The sequence below is a fragment of the Macrobrachium nipponense genome, chromosome 29, assembly GCF_015104395.2.
Source record: "Macrobrachium nipponense isolate FS-2020 chromosome 29, ASM1510439v2, whole genome shotgun sequence".
NCBI lineage: Eukaryota > Metazoa > Arthropoda > Malacostraca > Decapoda > Palaemonidae > Macrobrachium > Macrobrachium nipponense.
In genome coordinates, this window is record NC_061092.1 from 30,542,676 (window position 1) to 30,568,479 (window position 25,804).

The following is a 25,804-nucleotide window of genomic DNA, read 5'->3' on the forward strand; positions in this document are numbered from 1 at the left end:
CTCCTTTAACATACACACACACACACACACACACACACACACACACACACACACACACACACACATAAGGTATAAGCACTCGTGGCTTATACCTTTATTTATGGATTTATCAAGTTCCAAACTTTGGTGATTCAGTTACACACACACAATATATATATATATATATATATATATATATATATATATATATATATATATATATATATATAATCAACGGTTGAAAATTCTAAGACAGTATACCATGGTTAACATATATCACCATAAATGTGAAAGACAAAACACGGCTGACAAAATTTGAAAAGTTTATTTCGCCACCTGTTCCAAGAACTTCGTGGCGTCTCTTCCAGTGAGTCTTCCTATTTTGGCATTTTAACTCATGGGTCTACTCTTGGGTCTACTTCTATAAGGCTGGTCCGGCGTCTTGGAGATAATGGTATCCACGGTCCAGAAGACCGTGATGGTACCTATCCGTCCTATCGCCTTTTTCGTGAATACTTAAATCATTTTATGATTGAAACAAACATAAAAGTATTTTAAGAGATATCTAAAAGTGTCATACCTCAAGGGCTAAGTATGACAGAGAATGGCTGTAGAAATAACGAGTTATATAATTACGTAGGCTTGCGTCGTATTTTTTTTCTTGTAACGGTTAAAAGGGATTTAGGTTTTCCGGCGGGTTTGAAGCGGTGTCATCGATTAGTCTGATACCCACACAGGCAAGAGAACTGGTTGCATTATACCAGTACCTAATACAAACAAACAATAAAAAGAAGCTTTCTCTACAGAAGTGTTAAAGCCGATTATGGTGTATTTCACGCCGTGGCTGGAAGCCCTCTTAATCCGGTAAGGGCTCGGGGGGGGTTCACAGGTGGTAGTTTTAATACAACATGACCTTTTTGTAACCATGATGCCTAACGCTCCATTCCTTCGTGGCCGATTCGCCTAACACAACTCATTTAAAAGTAATTTCTTCATAGTTTCTCGAGAATAACTTGCAGTAATCTTCCTCATATTAAGTATCAAAACAAAGCGCTTCATAAAAAGCAACCCGCAAGAGAATCTCACGCGTAGAACTTTTTTTTCTTTTGTATAGCCAAAACAACTGACAAAATAAAAGAAAGGTTGAATTTTACTGCTCGTATATATTAGTTGATTTAGAAAAATGGTTTTAAAGTTGAATTTGGTTTGCAAAAGACGTTTTTTAACGAATATAACCCGTCGAAGAGGGACATCTGACGGAGGGCGCCTGTTCTAGAAAAGAACCATCGCGCCAGTTTTCCACGAGCAGCGAAGAAAGTAAACACAACCACCATCAGCCGGGATGAAATAATTATTTTGTAAGTCGTTTTCGGCCTTGATGTTCCCATGGCCCTTGCCAGCCGTTACACATCCTTATGAATAGATGCCGGAATGGTATTTGACTCGCAGGCTGTCGGTTAATTGTCTGTAGGAGGAAAAATGGCTGCAATATGAGGCAGACCCCCTCCTGAGAGGGTTAAAATCACAACAATCTCAAAACATTCGAGTAATTTGTTCGTTGTCAAACTGGGCAAATTATTATTACTTTTATCTTTGTCTATTTCGATGGCGTCAATGTAAAATATGATACACCGTCGAAGAGTGATTTGCCTACAGCCAGTAATGATAGGATAGTGAACAAACAATGCCTTAAAACCCTCGCCGTGAACTTTGTTGAAAGGTCAAGTTGGCCATTGCAAAGGTAGACGAATATCTAGATTGCTCGAAGAGCTGACTAAACCAGTAAAACATAATTTAAATGTTGATGTAGCTAATTTCAGATAACAGGTTTAGCATTGCGGAGCCTAGTTTAAGTTGTACTGGTCTATGGTAGTCTTTACTTTTTCTGGTGAATGATCTGGCCGATAAATTAATCAAGTGTTGCTCAAAACCATTCGGAACGCAAAGCACAATCCTGCTGGAAAACAATTACCTAGGTATCACGGTATTAGGCATGCCAAAATAGCCAAGCGTCATTTTAGGCTTAAACTAGGGTAAAAAACCGCAAGGTACAGAGTGGACCATATACGATCAGTGTGAACATTCCCAAAAAAAGTACATTATAACGCGTCCTGACATCGGAGATGGGTATCAGTCGCGACTTGTTGGTGAGAAATGGAGCTAAAGACCTCTACTCTCCTTTCGAAGTAAGTATTTTCTCCAAAGTTAGAAATTAAGGCCAAATTTAAATCATTAAACAGCGGGTAGTGAAAAGGGTGTGCAACGCAGTGCAAATATCACCAAAATGCTTTCAGAATTTTTAGGGTAGAACATCACAGCAGGCCAAGCAGGCCACCTACAATCAACACCTAGCCACCCTCCGAAAAAGTACATTATAACGCGTCCTGACACCCGAGATGGGCATCAGTCGCGACTTGTTGTTGGTGAGAAACGGAGCTAAAGACCTCTACTCTCCTTTCGAAGTAAGTATTTTCTCCAAAGTTAGAAATTAAGGCCAAATTTTAAGATTTAAACAGAGGGTACTGAAAATGGCGCCCACGGCAGTGGAAATCTCACCAAAACGCTTTAGAAATTTTTACTTACAACTAAAAATGTTTCGAAGATTGACGCCATCTCGATGTTTAAGGAGTCGCTTGTGTCAACAAACTTTCCATTTCCTGTGATAAATCCGCACACCACTTGTACCCACAGACGCTGGAGCACTTTTATCACAACAATCGAAACACGATTTCTCACCAACAAGAAGCCAGGCGTAAACAGCTGTTTGGGTAGAAGATGACGAGAAGCGTGCTCTTGGCTAATTTTTAAATAAGTAGTAAAACATCAATATTTTACATATTTATGATGATTAATTTGAAAATATTCGTTATTGAAAAAGTAACTCGACTCTGACTCAAATTTAAGTAATTATTTTTCTGAATTAGAACGTTCTTTCAAGTTCTGTATTATGACGTCACGACATCTTGACTTTCGTACCTATTGTAAATAATTGCTATACTCAACTGTCATTGCAGAACAGTTTACCAGTTATTCATGCAGATTGTTATCAGCTATACATGTAATTGTTATAATCGTAATGCGCATATATATCCTTATTATTTACTTTTGGATATATGAAGATGTTTTACTGCTGGATTATCGCCGTAGTGTGACGCAATCGTTTTCGGTCCATGGGCCTCTGTCTGTTTTCGCACCATAAGAAATTATGGGGCCGAATTTGCAATGACCAGAAAGTCGTTAAAAGAGGAAAGTTAGCATTGAGGGGCATATGTTTTGACGAGAAAAATACAAATTTATTCAATAGCTATCTTGTAAAAATACTTGGTTATAAAAAACTTGATTGACAACTAAGCAGCATGTCTACTATGGGTTTCAGAGACAGTGCAAGCACGTTTTTGGGCAATACCTATTTCTGTAACGAACACTCGTAACAGAACGAGATTTTGCTATAGTGCATTACACCCAGTGCCGTAATTTATAAGGGTATCGTGAATCACTAATCGTAAAGAATAACGACACTTGTCCTTGTACCAAGAGACAAAAACTCCATTATGCAGAAAAAATGGATACGAACACGCGTATAAAGCTCCACCTACCCCCCCCCCACACACCGCCATCCCTTTTCTTCTTCGTTCCTCCGCTTCCTTTTCTCTCTCTCTCTCTCTCTTCTCTTCTCTCTCTCTCTCTCTCTCTCTCTCTCTGTTGCCATTCGGTATGTGTTGACCCTCCAAACTGCAAACATTAAAGGTTACATTTATTTCTGGCATACGATTATTAAAGAAATTCAAAATACTAATAAAGACTGAAATCAATGAAAAGTGCTAGCAAAAACAAAAAAGCAAAAAAAAAAAAAAAAACGTAGTCGTTCCTCTATGCACTTTTCCGTATTCATTCCTCTATGGTTTTCGGCAGCCAGATGTACGAAAACGTTAGAAACATTTGATTTTATCTACTTTAGAAATATCTGTAATTTTTCGGGGTAATTTGGTTGCAAAAAAGGGATAATATACATGAATTAAATCAAAATTTTTAAATAAAGTAAATTTAAACTAAATAACGAGTAAAGTAAACAATTTAGGGAATAAAACTTTGCAGTTTCGTCGTCTGTCGTCGTCTGCTGTTCGTAATTGTGTTTATGGCGCGCGCGCTTAGAAACCAGGAACAGCAACGGGTTTAAAGTGCAATGTGGAGTGAACTGAGACCAAAATGTGTATAATAACAATCAAATAAGCACTGTGGAGTTTCAGTTGTGATGGCAGTAAGGATAAAAACCGCCGATTACAAGGTAAGAATGAATTCAGTTCAAACCATAACCCCGGGAATAACAAGTTTCATACTTTCACTAATATAGGCAACAAAATGTTGTTTTATTGTGCTGATTACAACTGCAATCTTGAGTAAGATCAATAAACGTTACATACATACGCTAACATTGTTCAAATGAGTGCTGGGAAGGCTGGGGAAAGATGGTGGCCGTCACTGATGAGAACCGTCCATGCAAAACGTAGCCGCCATATTGGATTTCAAAACTGCCTTGAAAACATATTTTACGAAGAGCTCACATGCTTATTTTAGTTCGTATGGGGCTTTCATATATCAGAATATGTTGACGAAACTTCAGTCTTTTAAATGGTATGCTTAGAGTTGCAATTGTATTCATGTTTCACCAATTAAATATAGAGTGAATAAGACCCGTCTACCGTGATGAGGGTTGGCCTGTCGTGATGTTTCCCCCTACTTAAGCTTGAATATTTTAGAAGATTGACGCCATCTCGATGGTTGCGGAGTTGCTTGTGTCAATAAATTAACCATTTCCTGTGATAAATCCGCACACCAACAATCGGAAAACGGTCCCTCACCGGCTTGTTTGTTAAGCAACTGTTTTGGTAGAAGACAACGACGAAGAGTGCACTAAGATAATTTTTTAAATAAATAGTAAAACATCAATATTTTACATATTTATGATGATTAATTTGAAAATATTCGTTATTGAAAAAGTAGGGTAAAAAACTGCATGGTACAGGGGTGGACCATGTACAATCAAGGTGTACAACCCCAAAAAAAGTACATTATAACGCGTCCTGACATCGGAGATGGGCATCAGACGTGACTTCTTGTTGGTGAGAAAAGGAGCTAAAGACCTCTACTCCGGTGTCAGGATGCTTTATAATGTACTTTTCTTGGGGTTGTACACATTGATCATACATGGTCCACCCCTGTACCATGCGGTTTTTTACCCTAACTCGATTCTGACTTAAATTTAAGTAATTATTTTTTGGAATTAGAACATTCTTTTAAGTCTTGTATTATGACGTCAGGACATCTTGACTTTCGAACCTATTGTAAATAATTGCTTTACTCAACTTTCTTGCAGAACAGTTTACCAGTTATTCATGCAGATTATCAGCTCTTCATGTAATTGTTATAATCGTAATGCTCATATATATCTTTATTATTTACTCTTTGGATATATGAAATGTTTTACTGCCGCATTATCGGCGTAGTGTGACGCAATCTTTTTTGGTCCCTGGGCCTCTGTTTTCCCACCATAAGAAATTATGGGGCCGAATTTGCAATGACCAGAAAGTCGTTAAAAAAGGAAAGTTAGCATTGAGGGGCATATGTTTAATTGAGAAAAATACAAATTTATTCAATAGCTAGCTTGTAAAAAATACTTGATTACAAAAAACTTGATTGACAACTAAGCAGCATACCTACTATGGGTTTCAGAGACAGTGCAAGCACGTTTTTGGGCCATACCTATTTCTGTAACGAACACTCGTATCAGAACGAGATTTTGCTATAGTGCATTACACCCAGTGCCGTAATTTATAAGGGTATCGTGAATCACTAATCATAAAGAATAAAGACACTTGTCCTTGTACCAAGAGACAAAAACTCCATTATGCAGAAATGGATAAGAACACGCGTAAAAAGCTCCACCTACCCTCTCCCACCCCTCCACTGCCACCCCTTTCCTTCTTCGTTCCTTCACCTTCCTTTCTCTCTCTCTCTCTCTGTTGCCATTCAGTATGTGTTGACTCTCCAAACTGGGTATAAGACTACATACAAAACGTTGAAATTGGTGAAATTAGGCTATGTATTGGAAGTATATGTACATAAATATTAAAACAATTTTATCATCATTGCATTACTTGACAACTAGAATTCATGGAAACAGTTTATAATAATGAATCGGCGTATGTGTGAAGCCTCCACTAATGTGGCAACGATGATTTTGCCATTCTTAGCATGCAAACATTAAAGGTTACATTTATTTCTGGCATACGGTTATTAAAGAAATTCAAAATACTAATATAGACTGAAATCAATGAAAAGTGCTAGCAAAAGCAAAAAAAAAAAAAAAAAAAAAAAAAAAAAAAAAAAAATAGGGTAAAAAACCGCATGGTACAGGGGTGGACCAGGTACGATCAATGTGTACAACCCCAAGAAAAGTAAATTATAATGCGTCCTGACACCGGTGTAGAGGTGTTTAGCTTCGTTTCTCACCAACAAGAAGTCGCGTCTGATGCCCATCTCCCATGTCAGGACGCATTATAATGTACTTTTTTTGGGATTGTACACATTGATCGTACATGGTCCACCCCTGTACCATGCGGTTTTTTACCCTATGTATATAATCCACTTATCCGTAGTCGTTTCTTTATGGTTTTTGGCAGCCAGATGTACGAAAAGGTTAGAAACATTTGATTGTATCTACTTTAGAAATATATGTAATTTTTCGTGGTAATTTGGTTGCAAAAAAGGGATAATATACATGAATTAAATTAAAATTTTTAAATAAAGTAAATTTGAACTAAATAACGAGTAAAGTAAACAATTTAGGGCATAAAACTTTGCAGTTTCGTCGTCTGCTGTTCGTAACTGTTTTTGGCGCACGCTCTTAGGAACCAGGACCAGCGACTTGTTTAAAGTGCAATGTGGAGTGAATTGAGACCAAAATGTGTATAATAACAATCAAATAAGCCCTGTGGAGTTTCAGTTGTGATGGCAGTAAGGATAAAAACCACCGATTACAAGGTAAGAATGAATTCAGTTCAAACCATGACCCCAGGAATAAAAAGTTTCATACATTCAGTAATATAGGCAACAAAATTATGTTTTATTGTGCTGATTACAACTGCAATCTTGAGTTAAGATCAATAAACGTTACATACATACGCTAACATTGTTCAGATGATTGCTGGGAAGGCTGGGAAAGATGATTGTCGTCATTGATCAGAACCTGTACATCCCACGGTAGCTGCCATATTGGATTTCAAAACTGCCTTGAAAACATATTTTACGAAGAGCATCACATGCTTATTTTAGTTCGTATGGGGCTTTCATATATCACAATATGTTGACGAAACTTCAATCTTTTGAATTGTATGCTTGGAGTTGTAATTGTATTCTTGTTTCACCATTTAAATACCGAGTGAATAAGACCTGTCCACCGTGATAAGGGTTGGTAGTCGCTGCTGTTTCCTTCTAGAAAACAAAAGGTTATCCATATTACCTAGGTTAGGCTAGCTCAGTAAGCCCAAGAAAAGTTTAGGTAAGAGATCTGGATGGTACTAGAACTCAAGACTACGGTATTTCTACAGAAGCAGTCCGCACGGACAGCAAGGAACGTAAGCAAGGAACGTAACCACGGATACGACATCCACTAAGGATTGGGGCGTCCAATGTATTTCGCCGTGTTTAGTACTGGCCCTTGGGGGGTTAATGGTAACAGTCGTCTGAATAAATATTGCTTAAAATTCTTGTTCAGGAGGTAAAACTGCATAGAAAAACCGCAACTGCCATAGTCTAGGCTGCTGAGGATAAGTACCCTAGATCTACCAAGACTACAACTGTGCATGTCTGGTTTGGTAACTCAAGTTTATGTGCAAAATGGGTGTCGTGCTTAGCACTAGCCCATCTAAGATAAACATAAAAAATTCTAATGGCTGTAAATGTAGGTTAAACAACCGACTGGACTAGCCAAGCCACTGACTACCACGTTTGTGGCCACTATCCAAAAAAGTACTTTAACACGTCCTGACACCGGAGATGGTCATCAGTCATGAGAAGGGTAAACAACCGCATTGACTGGCCCAACACACTGACGGTCACGGCTGGATACCCTCCGAAAAAGTACTTATCCGCGTCCTGACACTGGAGATGGTCATCAGTTGCGACTTGTTGTTGGTGAGAGACGCAGCTAAAGACCTCTACTCTCCTTTCAAAGTAAGTATTTTCTCCAAAGTTGGAAATTAAGGCCAAATTTAAAGCTTTAAACAGAGGGTAGTGAAAAGGGTGGCCAACGCAGTGCAAACTTCGCCAAAACGCTTTCGAAATTTTTACTTACGATTAAATAACTTGGAAGATTGACGCCATCTCGATGTTTGCGGAGTCGCTTGTGTCAACAAACTTCCCATTTCCTGTGCTAAATCCGCACACCACTTGTACCCATAGACGCTGGGGCATTTTCATCACAACAATCGTAAACACAGACTTCCAACCAGTACTTTTTTAAGGAAACTTCGATTTTTGGTAGAAAAACCGTGCACTAGATAATTATTTAAATGGTTAAAGGGCAGTATAAGGTCATGAATTGCATCAATATTTTTACATATTCATAATTATTAGTTTCAAAATATCCCTGTTGAAAGAAACTAGATTCCTGACCCAAATATCAACAGTTTTGCTAGTGAACAGTACCTCCGGCATTCTTCGCGCTCTTCAATTATTTATCAGTGTTGCCAATTGGTGTGTGTTTACCCTTCAAACTGGGTATAAGATTTTCACAAAACCGGGAAAAATAAGTGAAATTAGCGTATCTATTTGTAGCATATATACGTATTAGAGCTATTTTTACTGCATTACTACGACAACTAGAATTCATGGAAACAGTTTGTAAATGCTTCAGCATATGTGTGAAGCTCCACTAGATCGGCAACAATGAGTCGTTTTGCCGCCGTCTGCTCGTATGTACTTCAGAAATATCTGTAATTTTTGGGGGTTAATTTGGTTGCAAAAAAGGGATAATAGACATGAACTAGACAAACATTTTGAAGTAACAAAGTAAAGTTAAAACTAAATAATAAGTAAACAATAAAGGGAATAAAGCTTTGCACCTCATAAACAGTGTTCTCGAGTGCTGCCCGTAACTGTGTTTGTGGAGTGAGCGCTTAGAAACCAGGAACTGCAGCGTAGTTCAAGTGCAATTTGGAGTGAATTAAGACCAAAATGTGTATACAGTAATTACAATCAAATAAGCACTGTGGAGTTTCAGTTGATTACAAGGTAAAAATGAATTTCAGTTCAAACCATGACCCCAGGAATAAAAAGTTTCATACTTAAACTAATATAGGCAACAAAATGTTGTTTTATTGTGCTGATTACAACTGCAATCTTGAGTAAGATCAATAAACTTTACATATAGTATATGCTAACATTGTTCAAATGAATGCTGGGAAGGCTGGGAAAGATGGTGGATTGTCCGCGATTAGACCGGCCAAGGAAACTACAATTTTTTGGTAGATAAAGAAGCAACATGCACTAGATAATTATTTAAATAAATAGTTTAACTATTTATTTAAATAATTATCTAGTGCATGTTGCCTCTTCTTCTATAAAAAAATTCTAGTTTCCTTGGATAAGCCGTGGTTGGTGTCGCTGTTTAAGATTTTTGTGAAGAAAGTGCCCCAGCGTCTATGGGTAAAAGTGTGCGGATTTAGCACATGGAATGGGAAGTTTGACACAAGCAACTCTGCTAACATCTAGATGACGTCAATCTTCTAAATACTCGGAGTTGTAAGTAAAAATTTTGAAAGCGTCATGGAGGTATGTGTGCACTGCGTAGAGCCAGACTTTCATTAACCTCTCTTTAATCTCAAAATATGACCTTAATTTCTAATTTTGGACAAAATACTTACTTTGAAAGGAGAGTAGAGGTCTTGAGCTCTTGCTCTAACCACCAACAACTCGTGACTGGTGCCCATCTCCAGTGTCAGGATGTGTTAAAGTACTTTTTCGGTGGGTGGTTCCACATGCGGTGGAAACTGGATCCGCTATTCCAGTCAGTTGTTCCCCCTAGTAATAATAGTCAAACTGAATGGTTTCGTTGAACATGTTCAATTCAAAATGTTAAAGTGAACCACCATACTGTCTTTACCAAAGCACCAAAACATTTTGACAGTAAATGAAAATATAAAAAAAATCACAATAATACTTAAACATGTTTAGATTTTGACTATATACATGAAAACTAAAACTAAAGTAATTATTTGTTTACTTCAAATCTTCTTTGAATCCCCTTTGAATCATATAATAATACATCAGTTTTCTCCGAAAAACAAATGCTTTCAGGTTTCAACGAGCTGAAAAAGGCAATAGACATTTACGAAGAGTCAAACTTCCAGAAATTGTATATCCGTAGGTCACGAACGATCGAATCGGCCCTGAAAAGAGCTCCGAAGAGGAGATTCAAAGTAGACTTGAAGTACACACAAATCGTGCTCTGCTGTACTCATGGTGGTAAGGAAAACTACTAAAATCGATCCTCTGGTAAACGGCCTAATCAATTGTAAGTAATCATCCAAATCAGGTCTGTTAACAGCATGTTTCCCATATTGGACTCACTGCTGACTGCTGCACTACTTTACTAGCTAGGCCTCAAATCTTTTAATCTCTTCGGAGCTCTTTTCAGGGCCGATTCGATGGTTCGTGACTTACGGATATACAATTTCTGGAAGTTTGACTCTTCGTAGACGTCTATTGCCTCTTTCAGCTTATTGAAACTTGAAAATGTCTGTTTTTTGGCGAAAACTGAAACATTTATTATTACATGGTTCACATTGGTAGGTCATCATTTCTTGCTGTCATTGATGCCTGAGGCGGTAAACAAGCGTTTGTGCATGCGCAATTCACAGCTGTACCAATATCTATGGCAATCAGGATACAGCTACCGTACCAATATCCAGTTCGCAACAAATATCCTCTTCTGGTTGGCAACTGACAGGAACGGGGCTGCGGTAGTGGTCTTGAGTTTTACCAAGTGTGGGGGATGTACATAGGTATATTCATGAGCTATACCTGTTTACACAGGAAAATGTGCAAGTAGTCAGAAATGTGATCACAAGTGAAAACCAGATGAAAGGGATTACAGTATTGTAGGCTAACAAGACTTAAAAATATTTTAGATAAATAACTTATCTCTTTTCACTCTGAGTTGAACTTTGAATGTCAAGGAGAAAGAAGAGTGAATGAATGGTATCTGTTATAAATTTATTACCAATCAACTGGGTAGATAATAGATCTTGGTATCTAATTGTAGCATATGTCTCCCACTCAGCCAGTATCAACAAATGCATTACGTACTTTGATTTTTATTATTTGTGTATTGTCAAAATGAGTTTTCAAGAGGCTCATATTTAATTTTTATTGTTTTGTTGTATTTTCAAAGACAGGATTGCATACTACCTATACTAGACAAAATTTACACATTAAGAAATTTTTCCAATTTGAAATAAGGTTGTAATTGCCCATCCTGTAGGGTGTGATGCCCTTGCTTAGGTTAAGAATGTGTTACCCTCTAGGTTAGATAGTGGTGGCATTGTGTTTAGGCAAGGTTGAGGAGATCCAAGGCGAGTAATCCCCCAGATCACGTAAAATGATGCGATGTGGCACCCTAGGTTAGAATAAAGGTACTATATTCCTGTGATGAAAATGCCACATTTTGTGGATATTTATTATAATGATTAAATTGTAGTTTTGTAAATCACAAAAATACATGCTAAAATTCAGATTGTCAAACTACCAGACAGTTTATAAAGCTTGGCAAGAGGTCTTAGAAATTGTGCTGCATATATCGTATCGGCAAGCCAGGCTTTGCAGGTGGAATGAAAATAGGTACTGTGCTGTAGTTGAGGTGTGTTGGTATTGATCTTTAGCATTTATCATAGCTTGGCCAAATCTTTGTGGTAGTGTCATAGGTGTGAGTATTCAAAAGTGTAAAAGTATCCTGCAAGCTTTTTTTTTCAATTCTTGTGCAGATGGCAAATTTCAGCTAGTCTAATGAGAATAGAGATATCTTAAAAGTAGAATAACATACTCTGTAAATGCTCAAGTTAATGTGCCTTGTTTGGGAAGGCCACGTCAGGGGAGCCGTGGTATCAGGGCATGTTGAAGGAGCTATGGTGATCCAGTTTGTCAAGTGGGCAAGGGTAAAATAATTGTGACCAGACCGATTTGGTGAGGGATAGTTGTGATTGTTTGTTGGAAAGGGCACATAAAATGACTCAATATTGACTCATATCTTATGTTTGATAGATGGAGATTTGAGTATTAAATTTATTTTCCCTGATCTTACTACTGTTGGATTAGCTGATTGTACATGACGGAATACTTAACGGTGGAACTAACTACCATGCGTGGTGGTCACGATGCTGTAGTTGGGAAGGTATCCAAAGTGATGACTTTGCTAGAGAAGGAAGGAAGGGTAATTGGATGAATATGTACACCTGAATCAAACATGATTATAAGGGATGGTAACTCTCGTGGTGTGACTATGAAGATGAATGTAGCCTAATGAATATGACTGTTGTTAAACTGTTTGACATACTTCATCAAATTTCAGTTATGGTCAAGTGCCTCAGATACATGTCTGGTAAGGTTGTAAATTGAATTGCAGCTTAACAAAATCTTGCAATTTTTGCAAGATTCTAAGTCGATATTTCAGTACAAATTTATTTTTCATCTTTCAGCAATAAAATGGAGGTGTCAGCCGAGCAGGTGGAGCAGGCAGTGGTAGAGTTTTATCAAGATCCAGTTGCCAAAAGTGGGCTTAATGCATGGCTTATGCAAGCCCAGCACTCTCGCCACTCCTGGACCTTCGCCTGGCCTTTACTGGATCCTTCAAAGGTGATAAACCATCCATGCTGTTTTCTGTCATTTACCTGTAATATAGTGACATTCTGATTATTTGCAATATGTTGTGTGTATCAAAAAACCAGCTCTGAAGAGATTTATTAATGTAAGGGAGGTTTTGATAATTTCATTCAGTGTAGCTGCTAAAGACATGTTTGTAGTAGTAGGTTACAGAGAAATGCTTTACTATTTTTGTAAATTATTTAATTTCATTTTTCAATGACAGCCTGAAGAGGTCCAGTTCTTTGCGGGAAACACAATATATATGAAAGTGTCCAGATATTGGCATGAGGTTCCCAAAGAAGAATACGAACCGTTGAAGATGAAGATACTCTCGTTAATAGCCCAGTATAGTAGATCGAAAGTTATCCTTAATAGATTAGTTAAATCGGTAAGTATGCAAGGTTTATTTTTCATATTAGTTTACATCATGGATCTATCATTATTAATTACCCCCTTAGTCTCATGCACTGTATTTTGAATTAGTTTGTTTCATGGGGTGGTATAGTTGAATTAGAATCAGAGGTCATTGAAGTACATCCAAGAGTTAAATATATATGCAGTCATGTGGAAGGCCTGGTACTGTGGTCAGTTCTTAAAGAGCATTTAAAAGTTTGAAGCTTTTGCTTCTCATGATTGTCAGAATTTGTTATACTTCATACATAATGTGTAACACAGTATAACACCTCAACATAGCAATTTTTCATGCGATAAATTTTTCTATATATATATATCTTGAATTAAATGTGTAATTTACAGATTTTTGAATTAAAAACTATGTGATATTGCTATTAACTGTAAGATGTCTGGAAATTGTCTCAAAAGCAGGCTATAATATAGGATTTTTTTTTACTTTTGTTATTACCAGAAAGGCCACACCCCTAAATAGTGTCTTAAGTTGAGGTGTTATTGTGTTGGGAATATTTGTTTTGAAAGAAGTATCTTAGATTTAAACATGCCTGCATGGTCATTTCATAATCTTGTGTGTTCGTTGCAGCTTGGAGCTTACGTTATCCATACCATCCAGTTAGATTGGACGACAGCGATACAAGATATCATTACTATGTTTGACCCAGGAACGGTGTCAGGCATCGATCCGTCCGTAGCGCTCAATTTACTTTTTAGCATTTTAACTATAATTCCAGAGGAAGTGAGTACATTATGCAAATTTATTTTTTCATGGAAATTTTGAAAGTTAATATGTGATGATAATTTGGAAATTGAAGAATTTTAAGAAAGTTATCAGATGCTCAGTGCCTTTTGTATACAAGTAGATTTTTAATGTTATGTTTTGCTATTTTAGTTGTGCAGCTTTTAACATCTAAATGAAAATTTTATTCAAGCGGTGCAATAATAGTCAGAAAAATTGTTGACATTTCAGTATATATTTACATATATGTAATTATTTAGTAAATTTGGGAGTTTTTGATATTTAGATTTTCATCTTTTTTTATTATTTAAAATGAGCCAGCATTTGTTTGTGATGAACTTAAAAGCTACAAAGCTATATAATCTGGCCTCTGTACGCTGAGGGCCCTAAGAGAGAAACAGAATAAATAGAGATCTTGTCAAACAATTTTTGCTGATAAAAACTGCAATACAGGTCAGAAGCAGTAAAAGTTGTATTTTATTAAATCTCAAGTATTCAGTATTTGTTTGTAGGCTCAAGAGAGTAGAGCAACTATGCCCCTTCTTTTCATTGACAGAGCTTCTGATAAGTTTCATTTATTGACAGAAGAAATGCTCTTTTTATCTGATTATATTCTGTGCATATTTGATTTTGTAGCTCGAGACCATGCAAGAAGCCATGAGCATTAATAGTAAGGATAAGCAGGTTATCACGGGGGCTGTTAGAAATAGTCATCAAGCAGGTAAGATTTAAGTTCTATAATATTAGAATCTTATAATACTAGAATCTTTCTACATGAACTTTTATCATTTTGAAATCTGCCCTTGAAATTTTATGAAATAGGCACTGACTGCAGAGGTGATCTCATTTCATGCTCTGTATTAATCATGTTTTTTTCTCTTGATTGTACAGTTTTGAGCTTAATATCCCAAGTAATGCAGGCAGGCCAGGTCAGTAACGTTATCAAAGAAGTTGTATTGAAGACATTAAATGCCTGGTTGAAGCTGTCCTTGCCCCTCTCAGAAACGAGGGACCTCCTAGTGGCTTTAATACCCTACTCTAATTATGCACTTCTGTGTGAAGTAAGTTTTAATTCTCTATTGGGTTTTGTTTGTCTAAAGTTTTTTTTAACTTTTATATTTTCAGTGTTGTAGCATACAGTATCTCATACTTTTATGATTAATTATGGCCCTCCAACAAGTGTTCAGGAAGTAGGAGGCCACAAATAAAAGACCACCATCAACAAATGAGTGATATGAATTCAGAAACTTTGGTATTCTAATAATTCTCAGATGGCAGTGGGTATGGCTGCTGCCTTCAATTAGGCCTAGTGCATTCAGAGCAGCATGACATATACAGGCGGCCCGCGGTTAGCGGCAGGGGTTCTGTTCCTGGCCACCGACGCTAAGTGACTTTCGACGCTAAGCGATTTTAAAGCCTACAGCCGCTGCACACCTTTTGAAACTCTAGACCAGTCAAAGGCGTCGTAATCCCACAATGGCGCAATAAGTAAAATTATATTTATGCAGTATAGTACTATAGAATTTACTGTACAGTAGTACTGTACAGTACACTATAGTATTATAAATACTATAAAGTGAAAAAAAGCCTAGCTTTAATCCTTTGGGTGTCTAGAGTATGTAAAGATATGATAAGGTTTATACATTGTACAGGTAGCTGTAGTGTTCAAGTTACAATAATTCATCTTACGATAGTCCAATTTTATGACAGAACAAATTACAATAGCCTAACTTTATCCATGTTCTAGTTACATAAGTTCAATAACAGCAAAAGAGAATGATGAAAGTATGGTATTAATGTTATAGTCGTTGCGTGAACGTGTACAGCCATGAACGACCGAACGAGAAACGACTTTTTTTAAGTGCAACCGAGTTGGATAACATCCGTTTGGCTTGTATTTCAATCATCGTACTACAGCACACTATTGCCGTAGTTTTTATAAAGGGCGTTATGTATAGAATAGAACCAAGATGTCTTAATGTAATAACTATTCGCTATAGATCAGAGATCAAAATAGATCAAAGATCAATTGGGAAATGTACAGTTAAATATAAACCTAGTTATAACTGAAGCTGAGAAAACTGTTCAGGCTGCTAATGACTATTATCGTACATTGGCAACAAGGATAAAACACCAGTAAACATATGCCATCAAACAACCATGTATAAAATTGAGGTAAAATAATTTTAATCAAAACAACTGTGTTTGAAAGAACGCATTTTACTGTTGGTTTCATGCCGATATAAGATAAATAACGTAAAGTTCGTTTTACAACGATATAAAGGAGAATTGCGAACGGAATCACGTAATTTTTTTACGCAATAAACATGCTGCCAACGTAATCTGTTAACGAAAAAAAAAAAGTTCACATGCACAAAGAGACACATTAATTTCATATTTCCACCTAAAAACACATTGTATAAGGAAAAATAACCTTGTCTCATATAGATATTCGTTTATGCTAACTAGAGGTAAGAGAATTTGCTCAGAATTGCGTTATGGCGAAACAAACTCGTGTTCATCAGCTGATTTCAAGCCACAACGTTGGCTGCTCCGCGGAATGCTAGCTTAGATTTCCTGTTATTTTATAATACAATAATATGAGAATACATACAATATTATTGGATATAGTGAAGTAATGTATACATTTTTAAAGGATTTATGGAAAAGGTACATAATAAAATAACACCATGCATTTTTTGGAACTGTGACGGACAAGAACGAACATGAAAAAACATCCCCTGACAATGTGGAGCGTAGTTACAAAGGCTGCCTTAATTTGTATCATATTTATGTACAAAAATAAAAATACCCTATACGTAATATATTTACATACACTTTTTAACATAAAAGAAGAAACTTTTTAAGAATCGACACATCGATTGCTAAATTTGCACTCTTTTTAATTCCATATTTTCAGAAGAGCGGCAGACGTCGGCTTTCAAGAACGAACATGAAAAAAAAATCGTTTTTATACATTAACTTACCTGTCAGATATATACTTAGCTATTTGACTCCGTCATCCGACAGAAATTCGAATTTCGCGCACACGCTACCTGTAGGTCAGGTGATCTACCTACCTGCCGCTGGGTGGCAGGAATAGGAACCATTCCCATTTTCTATCATATTTTTTCTGTCGGCCATACTGGCAACATCGTTGTGGGTATCTCCGGCTGGATTCGTATTTTGCATCGCAATTGATCTTCGTTTGGACTTCTCGGTGACGTATTTGGATTGATTGTACTGGCATATGCGATTGTTGACCGTTTATTGGATTTGATTTGGATTGCTCAACATGATGTCTGACTCTGGAAGTGTGGTGAGAATGTGTGTGAATGTGGGGTGCAAAGTTAGGATGCCGAAGGCATCGGTTGATCCTCATACTATTTGTAAGAAATGCAGGATGTATGAATGTTCTTTTGATAACACTTGTAATGAATGCAAGGATTTGAGTGCGGAAGAATGGAAGTCTCTAACTTCATATTTGAAGAAGTTGGAAAGAGACAGGGTGAGGTCTTCTTCTTCCAAGGCCTTGCCTAGTTCTGTATCTAGCGGGGTTATCAGTAATGTTAAACCCTATTGTCCATTTACTGCCCCATCTAATGTAGTTTCTGCTCCTTTGACAGAACCAACAGATTCGGCATCAGAGATTGCTACATCAGAGATTGCTAATCTCAAAGAAAAAGCGTTCTACGGGAGTTTCTCTCCTCTTCGGAAAATTCTTCTCCTAAAAGAGGCTGGAGATCGGCGGATCTTTCTCGCCCCCTAAAAAGATGTTGGGAAGAGCCCAGGATCACATAGTCCTGAACGTTTTCAGGAGGATTTTCCTACGGAAATTAAGAAGGCAAAGAATGTGCTTCCTTCCCCCACAGACTTGTGGGAACCGGTAAAAGACCGATCTTCTAGACCTCCGTTGGACAAGAACTTGGAAACTAATAGAATCCTTCGTAACATGCAGGATTCCATCACTTCGCTTGTGGGAGTTCTTTCAAGAGACCCTCCTAGAAGGAAAGACGCTTTCCTGCCTATAAAGAAGTCTAGGCTGTCGAGGGGTCAGACTCGCCATCAAGATTTGTCCTCGTCTGACTTGGAATCTGATTCTTCAGCCTTGCATAGACCTAGCAAGATCCGTTCTCCTGTCAGGCGCAAGGCGCGAGTCTCCAGACAGGCGCGAAACGTCAGCCAAGCGCGAAGAGCCTACCAGGCGCGAGACGCCAGACAGAACCGTCGAGCTTTCTAAGCGCGAGGCGCAAAGAGCCTAACAGGCGTGAGTCGCCAGACAGGCGCGTCGAGCCTGCCAAGCGCGAGAAGTCAACCAGGCTCGTGACGCCAGTTTGGCGCGAGGCGCCAACCAGGCGCGAGGATCCTGCCAGACGCGTGACGCCTCCAAGGAGCGAGGCGCCAGCCAGGCGCGAGACGCTGACCAGGCGCGAGGATACTGCTGGGCGCGAGACGTTAGCCAGGCGCGTGACGCCAGTTTTGCGCGAGGTGCCATCCAGGCGCGAGGATCCTGCCAAGCGCGAGATGCCAGCCAGGCCCTCCAAGGAATGAGGCGCGAGCAGCCAGCCAAGCGCGAGGCGCCAACTAGGCGTGAGCCAGTCAGGCGCGAAGCGTCTACTAGTTGTAAGGACGTTGACTTACTTAGTCCTTCCCCTACTAGAAGTATTTCTCCTAGAGATCCTACATCTCATGATAGAGAACCTATCAGGAGAGAGCGATCCCCGTCTAACCTAGGCCTTGAAGAGGTTTCTGAAGAAGTCGTCTCTACCAACGAGGGACTTTCTAATTATAAAGTCTTAGCCTCGTTACTTCTAAAGGAATTTGGGGACTCGCTTAGTCCTGCTGCTCCTCCTTCACCGAGATCGCTGTTTTCGAGTACGAAAACTCCGAAATCCTCTGCTTTCCTAAAGATGAAGCCTGCGATTTCGATGAAAAAGGCTCTCCAGTCTTTGGATTCCTGGCTTTTGTCTAAGAAGGAGGCTCTTAGAACAGTTTATTACTCTCCTCCCTCCAAGCTGACAGGGAGGAGAGGAATATGGTATAAGACGGAAGAAGCTATGGGCTTGATGCTCCCCTCTTCTGCGGATTCAGATTTCTCTAGCCTAGTAGAGTTGGTTAGAAGACACACTCTAAATTCTGCAAAGGCATCTTGGAGTATGTCTGAATTAGATCAGCACCTTAAGGGAATATTCCACGTATTAGAAGTTTTTAACTTCTTGGATTGGTCCCTAGGGGTGCTGGCTAAAAAGACTAGTGAGCCAGATTTTCTTGATACGGAAGCTTCACACAGTGTCCTATCTTGTATGGATAAGGCTGTGCAAGATGGATCTGGCGAGTTAGCTGCCCTGTTCGGATCGGGAGTGGTAAAGAAAAGATCCCTTTACAGTTCGTTTCTGACAAAAGGAGTTTCTCCTTCACAGAGGTCCCCCCTACTTTTCGCACCTCTGTCAGATCATCTGTTTCCTTCACCTTTAGTAAAGGATATATCTAGATCCCTTTCTGAAAAGGCAACGCAGGATCTTCTGGTGCAATCCACGAAGAAGAATAGACCTGCAATACCTATTCAGAAGAAGTCTTCTTGAACTCCAGTTGTGCCCTTTCGTGGAGCATCCTCGACTCGACCTACTACGAAGAGAAAGCCCTTCGACAAGCGAGGAAGGTCTTCCTTCCGCTCTTTTAAAAAGAGCAAGTAGCAGCCATGTCCTCCAAGCACAGGTAGGGGCCAGACTTCAACACTTTGTGGAGGCTTGGTCCTTAAGAGAAGCAGATCCCTGGACTCTCTGTTCTACAGAAGGGTTACATCATTCCCTTCGTAGACAGACCTCCTTTAGCAACATCTCCGAAGGATTTGTCGACGAGATACAAGGACCATGGACTGAGAGAGTCTCTCCTGCAGACGGTGGTGTCGATGAGGGACAGGAATGCAATAGAGATAGTGCGGGATCCATTCTCCCCGGGGTTTTACAACCGCCTTTTCTTAGTACCAAAGGCTTCGGGGGGATGGAGACCTGTACTGGATGTAAGCATCCTGAACCGTTACGTGGAGAAAAAGAAGTTCTCCATGGAAACTTCAGCTTCGGTTCTGTCAGCCCTGCGTCAGGGAGATTGGATGGTCTCCCTGGACCTTCAGGATGCTTACTTTCATGTTCCGATTCACCCATCGTCAAGAAAATACCTCAGATTTGTAGTACAAGGACAAATCTTCCAGTTCAGGGCCTTGTGCTTCGGCCTATCCACCGCTCCCCAGGTATTTACGTATCTGATGAGGAACGTGGCCAAATGGCTTCATTTAGAAGGGATCAACATCTCTATGTATCTCGACGATTGGCTAATCCGGGCCAAGTCGGAGAAACATGTTTGGAGGACCTACAGACTACTTTGAACCTGACAAGGACTTTAGGATTACTCATGAACCTCGAGAAATCTCAGATGGTCCCCAGCCATAACTTAGTTTATTTGGGAATTCGGATGGATTCTCGGGGTTTTCGGGCTTTTCCATCCCAGGAAAGAATTGTTCGGGGCTTACAGAAAGTCTCGAGCTTCCTAGAGAAAGAACGGAGTTCAGTAAGGGAATGGTTAAGCCTTCTGGGAACCCTTTCCTCACTAGAACAGTTCATTTCTCTAGGAAGACTCCACCTACGCCTGCTTCAATTCTTCTTAAGAAGAATTTGGAGTTGGAAGAACGGGCAACTTTCAGACACTTTCGGAATTCCTCTGGAAGTGAAGAATCATCTAAAGTGGTGGCTGATACCCCTGGAAAAGAACGAGGGCTTGTCTCTAGAGGTTCGGAACCCAAACCTAATCTTGTTCTCAGACGCTTCAGAGAAGGGATGGGAACGACTCTAGGGACAAAAGAAGTATCAGGCCAATGGAGGAAGGATCAACAAGACTGGCATATAAACACCAAAGAACTTTTTGCTGTTCTCCTAGCCCTAAAAGCCTTTGAAACAGAGGTAATAGGTCAAGTGGTACAGGTCAACGCGGACAACACCACAGCGTTGGCCTATATCAGGAAACAAGGGGGAACTCACTCTTTTTCTCTGTTCCAGATAACAAAAGAATTGTTATATTGGACGAAAGACTAAGAATGTGACTCTCCTCACAAGATTCGTGAAAGGAGAGAAAAATGTCAGAGCAGACAGGCTAAGCAGGTTAAACCAAGTGCTCCCCACAGAGTGGACCCTTCACAATCAGGTTTGTCAAACTCTGTGGTCCCTGTGGGGCAGACTTCAAATAGACCTATTTGCCACCTTCATATCCAGAAGGATAGAGAACTTCTGCTCCTTGGTGGAAGACCTGAGAGCTATAGCGGTGGATGCCATGCTGCTGGACTGGGCAGGTCTAGATGCCTACGCCTTTCCCCCCTTCAAAATGTTAGGAGTGGTCTTAAAGAAGTTTGTGGCTTCAAAAGGGACGAGACTAACACTCGTTGCCCCCTTTTGGCCGTCTCAAGATTGGTTCACAGAGGTACAGGAATGGACAGTGGACTTCCCAAGATCTCTTCCACACAGGAGAGATCTTCTCAAACAACCCCATTTCGAGAGGTATCATCAAAACCTCCCCGCTCTCGCTCTGACTGCCTTTCGACTATCGAAAGACTTGTCAGAGCGAGAGGCTTTTCAAGCAAAGCTTCGAAAGCAATTGCTAGAGCCCGAAGATCCTCAACTATTCGGGTCTACCAATCCAAGTGGGATGTTTTCAGAAAATGGTGTAAGAAGAATAAACTGTCCTCCTCCGATACCTCTGTGACCAACATTGCTGATTTTCTGATTTTCCTTAGGGAGGAATCTCAATTATCAGTTTCGACCATTAAGGGTTATCGGAGTATGCTCTCTGCTGTTTTTCGAAACAGAGGTTTGAAGATAGCAGAAGATAACCTCAAAAACCATTTCTCCTCGTACTCCGAACTGGAACTTGGATGTGGTTCTAAAATTCCTGTCGTCAAATAGATTTGAGCCTCCTCACAACGCGTCGTTTAGGGATCTAACGAGAAAATGTATATTCTTGTTGTCCTTAGCGACTGCGAAAAGAATTAGCGAAATCCATGCTCTAGATTCTCGAGTGGGATTTAAGAGTGATGCTGCAATTTGTTCTTTCCAGACTCTGTTTCTGGCCAAGAACGAGAACCTTTCAAAACCCTGGCCAAAGAGTTTTGAAGTTAAAGGGCTTTCAAATCTCGCAGGAGAGGAATTAGAAAGATCCTTATGTCCAGTTAGAGCCCTGAAGTTTTATCTAAAGAAGAAAAACGAACTCAGGGGATGTAAACAAAGCCTGTGGTGTGTAGTTCGGGATCCTAGTAGACCCTTGTCAAAAAATGCGTTAGGAGCATTATTACTGATGCTCATAGTAACTGCACCGAGGACTCTTTCAGGACTCTCCGAGTGAAGGCTCATGAGGTAAGAGCTGTGGCCACTTCATTAGCTTTTCATAAGAACATGTCTTTAAAAGACATAGTGGATGCGACTTACTGGAGGTGTGATTCAGTTTTCGCATCTCACTACCTTAAGGACGTTAAAGTGACATATGAAAAGTGTTTCTCTCTAGGTCCTTTTGTATCAGCGGATACAGTGCTGGGGCTTGGAACACATAACGATCCTTAGAAAATTTTGTATTTGTTTTTTATTGTACGTAGATCTACCTTGTGAGACGGGTTGTTGGTTTTCTGCTGACTAGAATGCTTGTTGTCGCACGGGCGTCCTTGCTTGGGTCAGTAGGGAATCAGGAGGCGTCTTACTGGCAAGATTGTACAAAAAATTTTTTTTTTTTTAATTTGTGCTTTTAAGTGTACGAATGTTTGTGATTCGAGTTTGTGGTTGTTTGCAAGGAGTTAGGGGATAACTTCTTGCAATCTTAGAACTAACATGGTTAGGTTAAGGTGATCAGGATCGGTGTTGTGCTTCTTGAATAAGGTTCTTGTCAAGTAAGTGGATAAGCACCCATTGACATAGTCCTTCCAGGCTCTGCCGAGTTAGCGGATAAGACCCCTTTGGCAGACCCACAAGAACTCTTAGCCATAGATCAATATCTCACTGAGGCGCTTGAGACTGAGTAGACTCCTGGATTGTATTCATGAAGTCTTCAGTCTAAACAGGTAGGAACCAAGGTTTTATTTATTTATTACCTACAACGATTGTTGTGATTCCTGTTTGAATCTGTAATTAGCTGTCTCTGACCCACCTCCAATGGTGTGAATCAGCTAAGTATATATCTGACAGGTAAGTTGAATGTATAAAAATGATATTGTTATGATACAATAAAGTTTTATACATACTTACCTGGCAGATATGTACGATTTATACCCACCCTACCTCCCCTCAGGAGACAGGCGGTATAGAAAAAATGATAGAAAACGGGAATGGTTCCTATTCCTGCCACCCAGCGGCAGGTAGGTAGATCACCTGACCTACCGGTAGCGTGTGCGCGAAATTCGAATTTCTGTCGGATGACGGAGTCAAATAGCTAAGTATATATCTGCCAGGTAAGTGTGTATAAAACTATTGTATCATAATATCATATTTGATAATGTGAAGGGCAGTTTCAAAAGCTGCCTTTTTATCATATTTCTGCACAGAAATAAAAATACCCTTTACGTAATACATTTTCATACACATTTTAAACATAAAAGCATGAACATTTATAAAATCTACACATCGGTCGCTAATTTGCACTTTCTTTTAGCTCGACATTTTCGGAAGAGCGGCAGGCGGCGGCTCACAAGAACAACATGAAAAAACGTAGCATTTGATAACGTGAAGGGCAGTTTCAAAAGCTGCCTTCGTATCATATTTCTGTGCAAAATAAAAATACCCTTTACGAAACACATTTTCCTACACATTTTAAACGTAAAAGCATGAACATTTATAAATTGACGCATCCATAGCTAAATTTGCACTTATGTAACTTGATATTTTTGGCATAGAACAGCATCAGAGGCATATATTTTATCCTAATACCTATGTAATAACTCTCCATAAAATTTGTTAATGTAATTTGCATAACCTTTATGGTCTGAGCAGCATTTCTACAAATGTATGAACTCGTTAGACAACGGCGCTAGCGGCACTGTTAACTGAAAATTGTGCCGTAAAAATACCTTTAAATGCCTTATTTTTTTAATGAATATTTTTGACGACTGCCATAAAACCGATTCACCGCTGAGCGATTGCGCTGTTAACTGCTGACCGCCTGTACTTGCAAAACCTTTTAAGGAAGTTATTTTTTATATTTGTATTTTTACCTGTGTCAGAAAATTTAATGCTACCCATGTCAGAAAATGTAATGCTAAGTTGCTGTCAAGCAGCACTGAAAGATTTTATCAGTATGTATGAGTGTGAAGTGCACTTACTGATAAGACCAATTGTAGTTCATAAAGGTGGACCTGTTTGTATTTGGTGGTATTGTCTACTACCATAAACCAACTAGTAACAGCTGTTGGTTCACCACACTGAAATTAAAGCAGCGCAGGCTGTAAATCATAATTTGCTACTAATTAATCAGATCTGCCAGTTACAGTTGGTGGTTTGTAGTTGTATTTTAAAAGATAATGTCTTTAGATTTAACGGTACTTCATTTGATATCTTAACAATTTGACTTCCACTGAAAATTTGTTTATTTAATAGGTTTTACTCCTCTTGAATATTATAGTTTGTTAGTATTGTGTATAACTAAAAAATTTTCCCTCATTTTCATGTGTTTTTTTATATTTCAAACCCTAGTATGTTAGAGGGCGTGAATTAAAGGTAAAGTTTTTTTTTATTAATTAGTCTGAGCCTTCCCTAATAGGAGCCTCATTTTGTTTGTGGTATGGTCTGTATTTTTTAATTCCTTCAGTATCTAAAGAATTTGTATTCTGCTGTCATTTCAGCCTGTGATGGATGCTCTGCGTACTGCTGTGACAGATGTTGGCACCTATAATATTCCCAATACTGTTATGGAATTTGTAACACAGATGTTGCGGCTTGCTCCAATATTAGAGGAAGCGCAACGTGCAAGCGATGAGGTAATGATGTTCTTGATAGTTTGAGAAATGTTAAAGTTTAAAAACCGTAGTAAAGTATTAATAGAACTGAAATTGGAATCTCTTTTGACTCCAGGAGCGTAGCATTCTGTCTTTGTGATTTTCTTCTTTTCCCTTTTTGTCTCATCTCTGTTTAAAACCAAATCCTTTTGGTGAGAGCTATTTGATTCTATCAGTGGGGTCATTGGTTTTTGTGTTGAATTATGTAAGGATGATTAAGTTTGTATACCTACAATTTGTTATGTAATTTCATTGAAGAGCAATTCCATTTGTGGAGGAGTTAAGATTCCTATATTAGAAATGAGCCAGAAAATTCTTTTTTTTTTTAGTCGGATCTACTTACTACTTTTCAGCATATGTATGCTAAATACAGAAAAGGCAAAATAATTTTTTTTTTTTTATAATAATACAAGTAGGTTACTGTTAAAAGGAAGTATAATTAATATTTATTTTTAATTTCAGAATACGGCATCGCTTATCTATAGCTTATTTACCTCAGTTGTGGAGTGTCACTCCAGGCTATTGCTGCAGTGTGCCCTGCAGGCAGAGCACCAAGCAACAGTGGTTCAGGTTGTGGCTTTGCTTCTCCAGTGTGCTGCAACTCCTGGCCAGTATCCTACGGATGAAACTACCTCTAACATTCCTTTTGCTGTTTGGTTTACCATTCAGGTAAAAATTTGCTGTAGCTTCTCTTTAGTTCATGTTAAAAAATACCTCTAGTCTGGTGCTCTTAGCTCCTTTCC

The 25,804-nt window shown here is 39.0% G+C and overlaps 1 protein-coding gene across 4 annotated transcripts in view; it reads left to right on the top strand.

Moving 5' to 3' along the window:
* LOC135206225 (importin-13-like) overlaps positions 1–25,804 on the top strand; it is a 199,827-nt gene that overhangs the window by 147,950 nt on the left and 26,073 nt on the right. For 3 of the 4 annotated variants that reach the window (XM_064237580.1, XM_064237579.1, XM_064237581.1), the window contains 7 exons: positions 12,732–12,888; positions 13,121–13,285; positions 13,892–14,044; positions 14,681–14,765; positions 14,936–15,105; positions 24,909–25,043; positions 25,524–25,730. In XM_064237580.1, the coding sequence (XP_064093650.1) occupies positions 12,732–12,888; positions 13,121–13,285; positions 13,892–14,044; positions 14,681–14,765; positions 14,936–15,105; positions 24,909–25,043; positions 25,524–25,730 (1,072 nt within the window). Of the gene's footprint in view, positions 1–1,207; positions 1,338–12,731; positions 12,889–13,120; positions 13,286–13,891; positions 14,045–14,680; positions 14,766–14,935; positions 15,106–24,908; positions 25,044–25,523; positions 25,731–25,804 lie in introns of those variants that run through there. The other variant, XM_064237582.1, reaches the window with a different exon arrangement.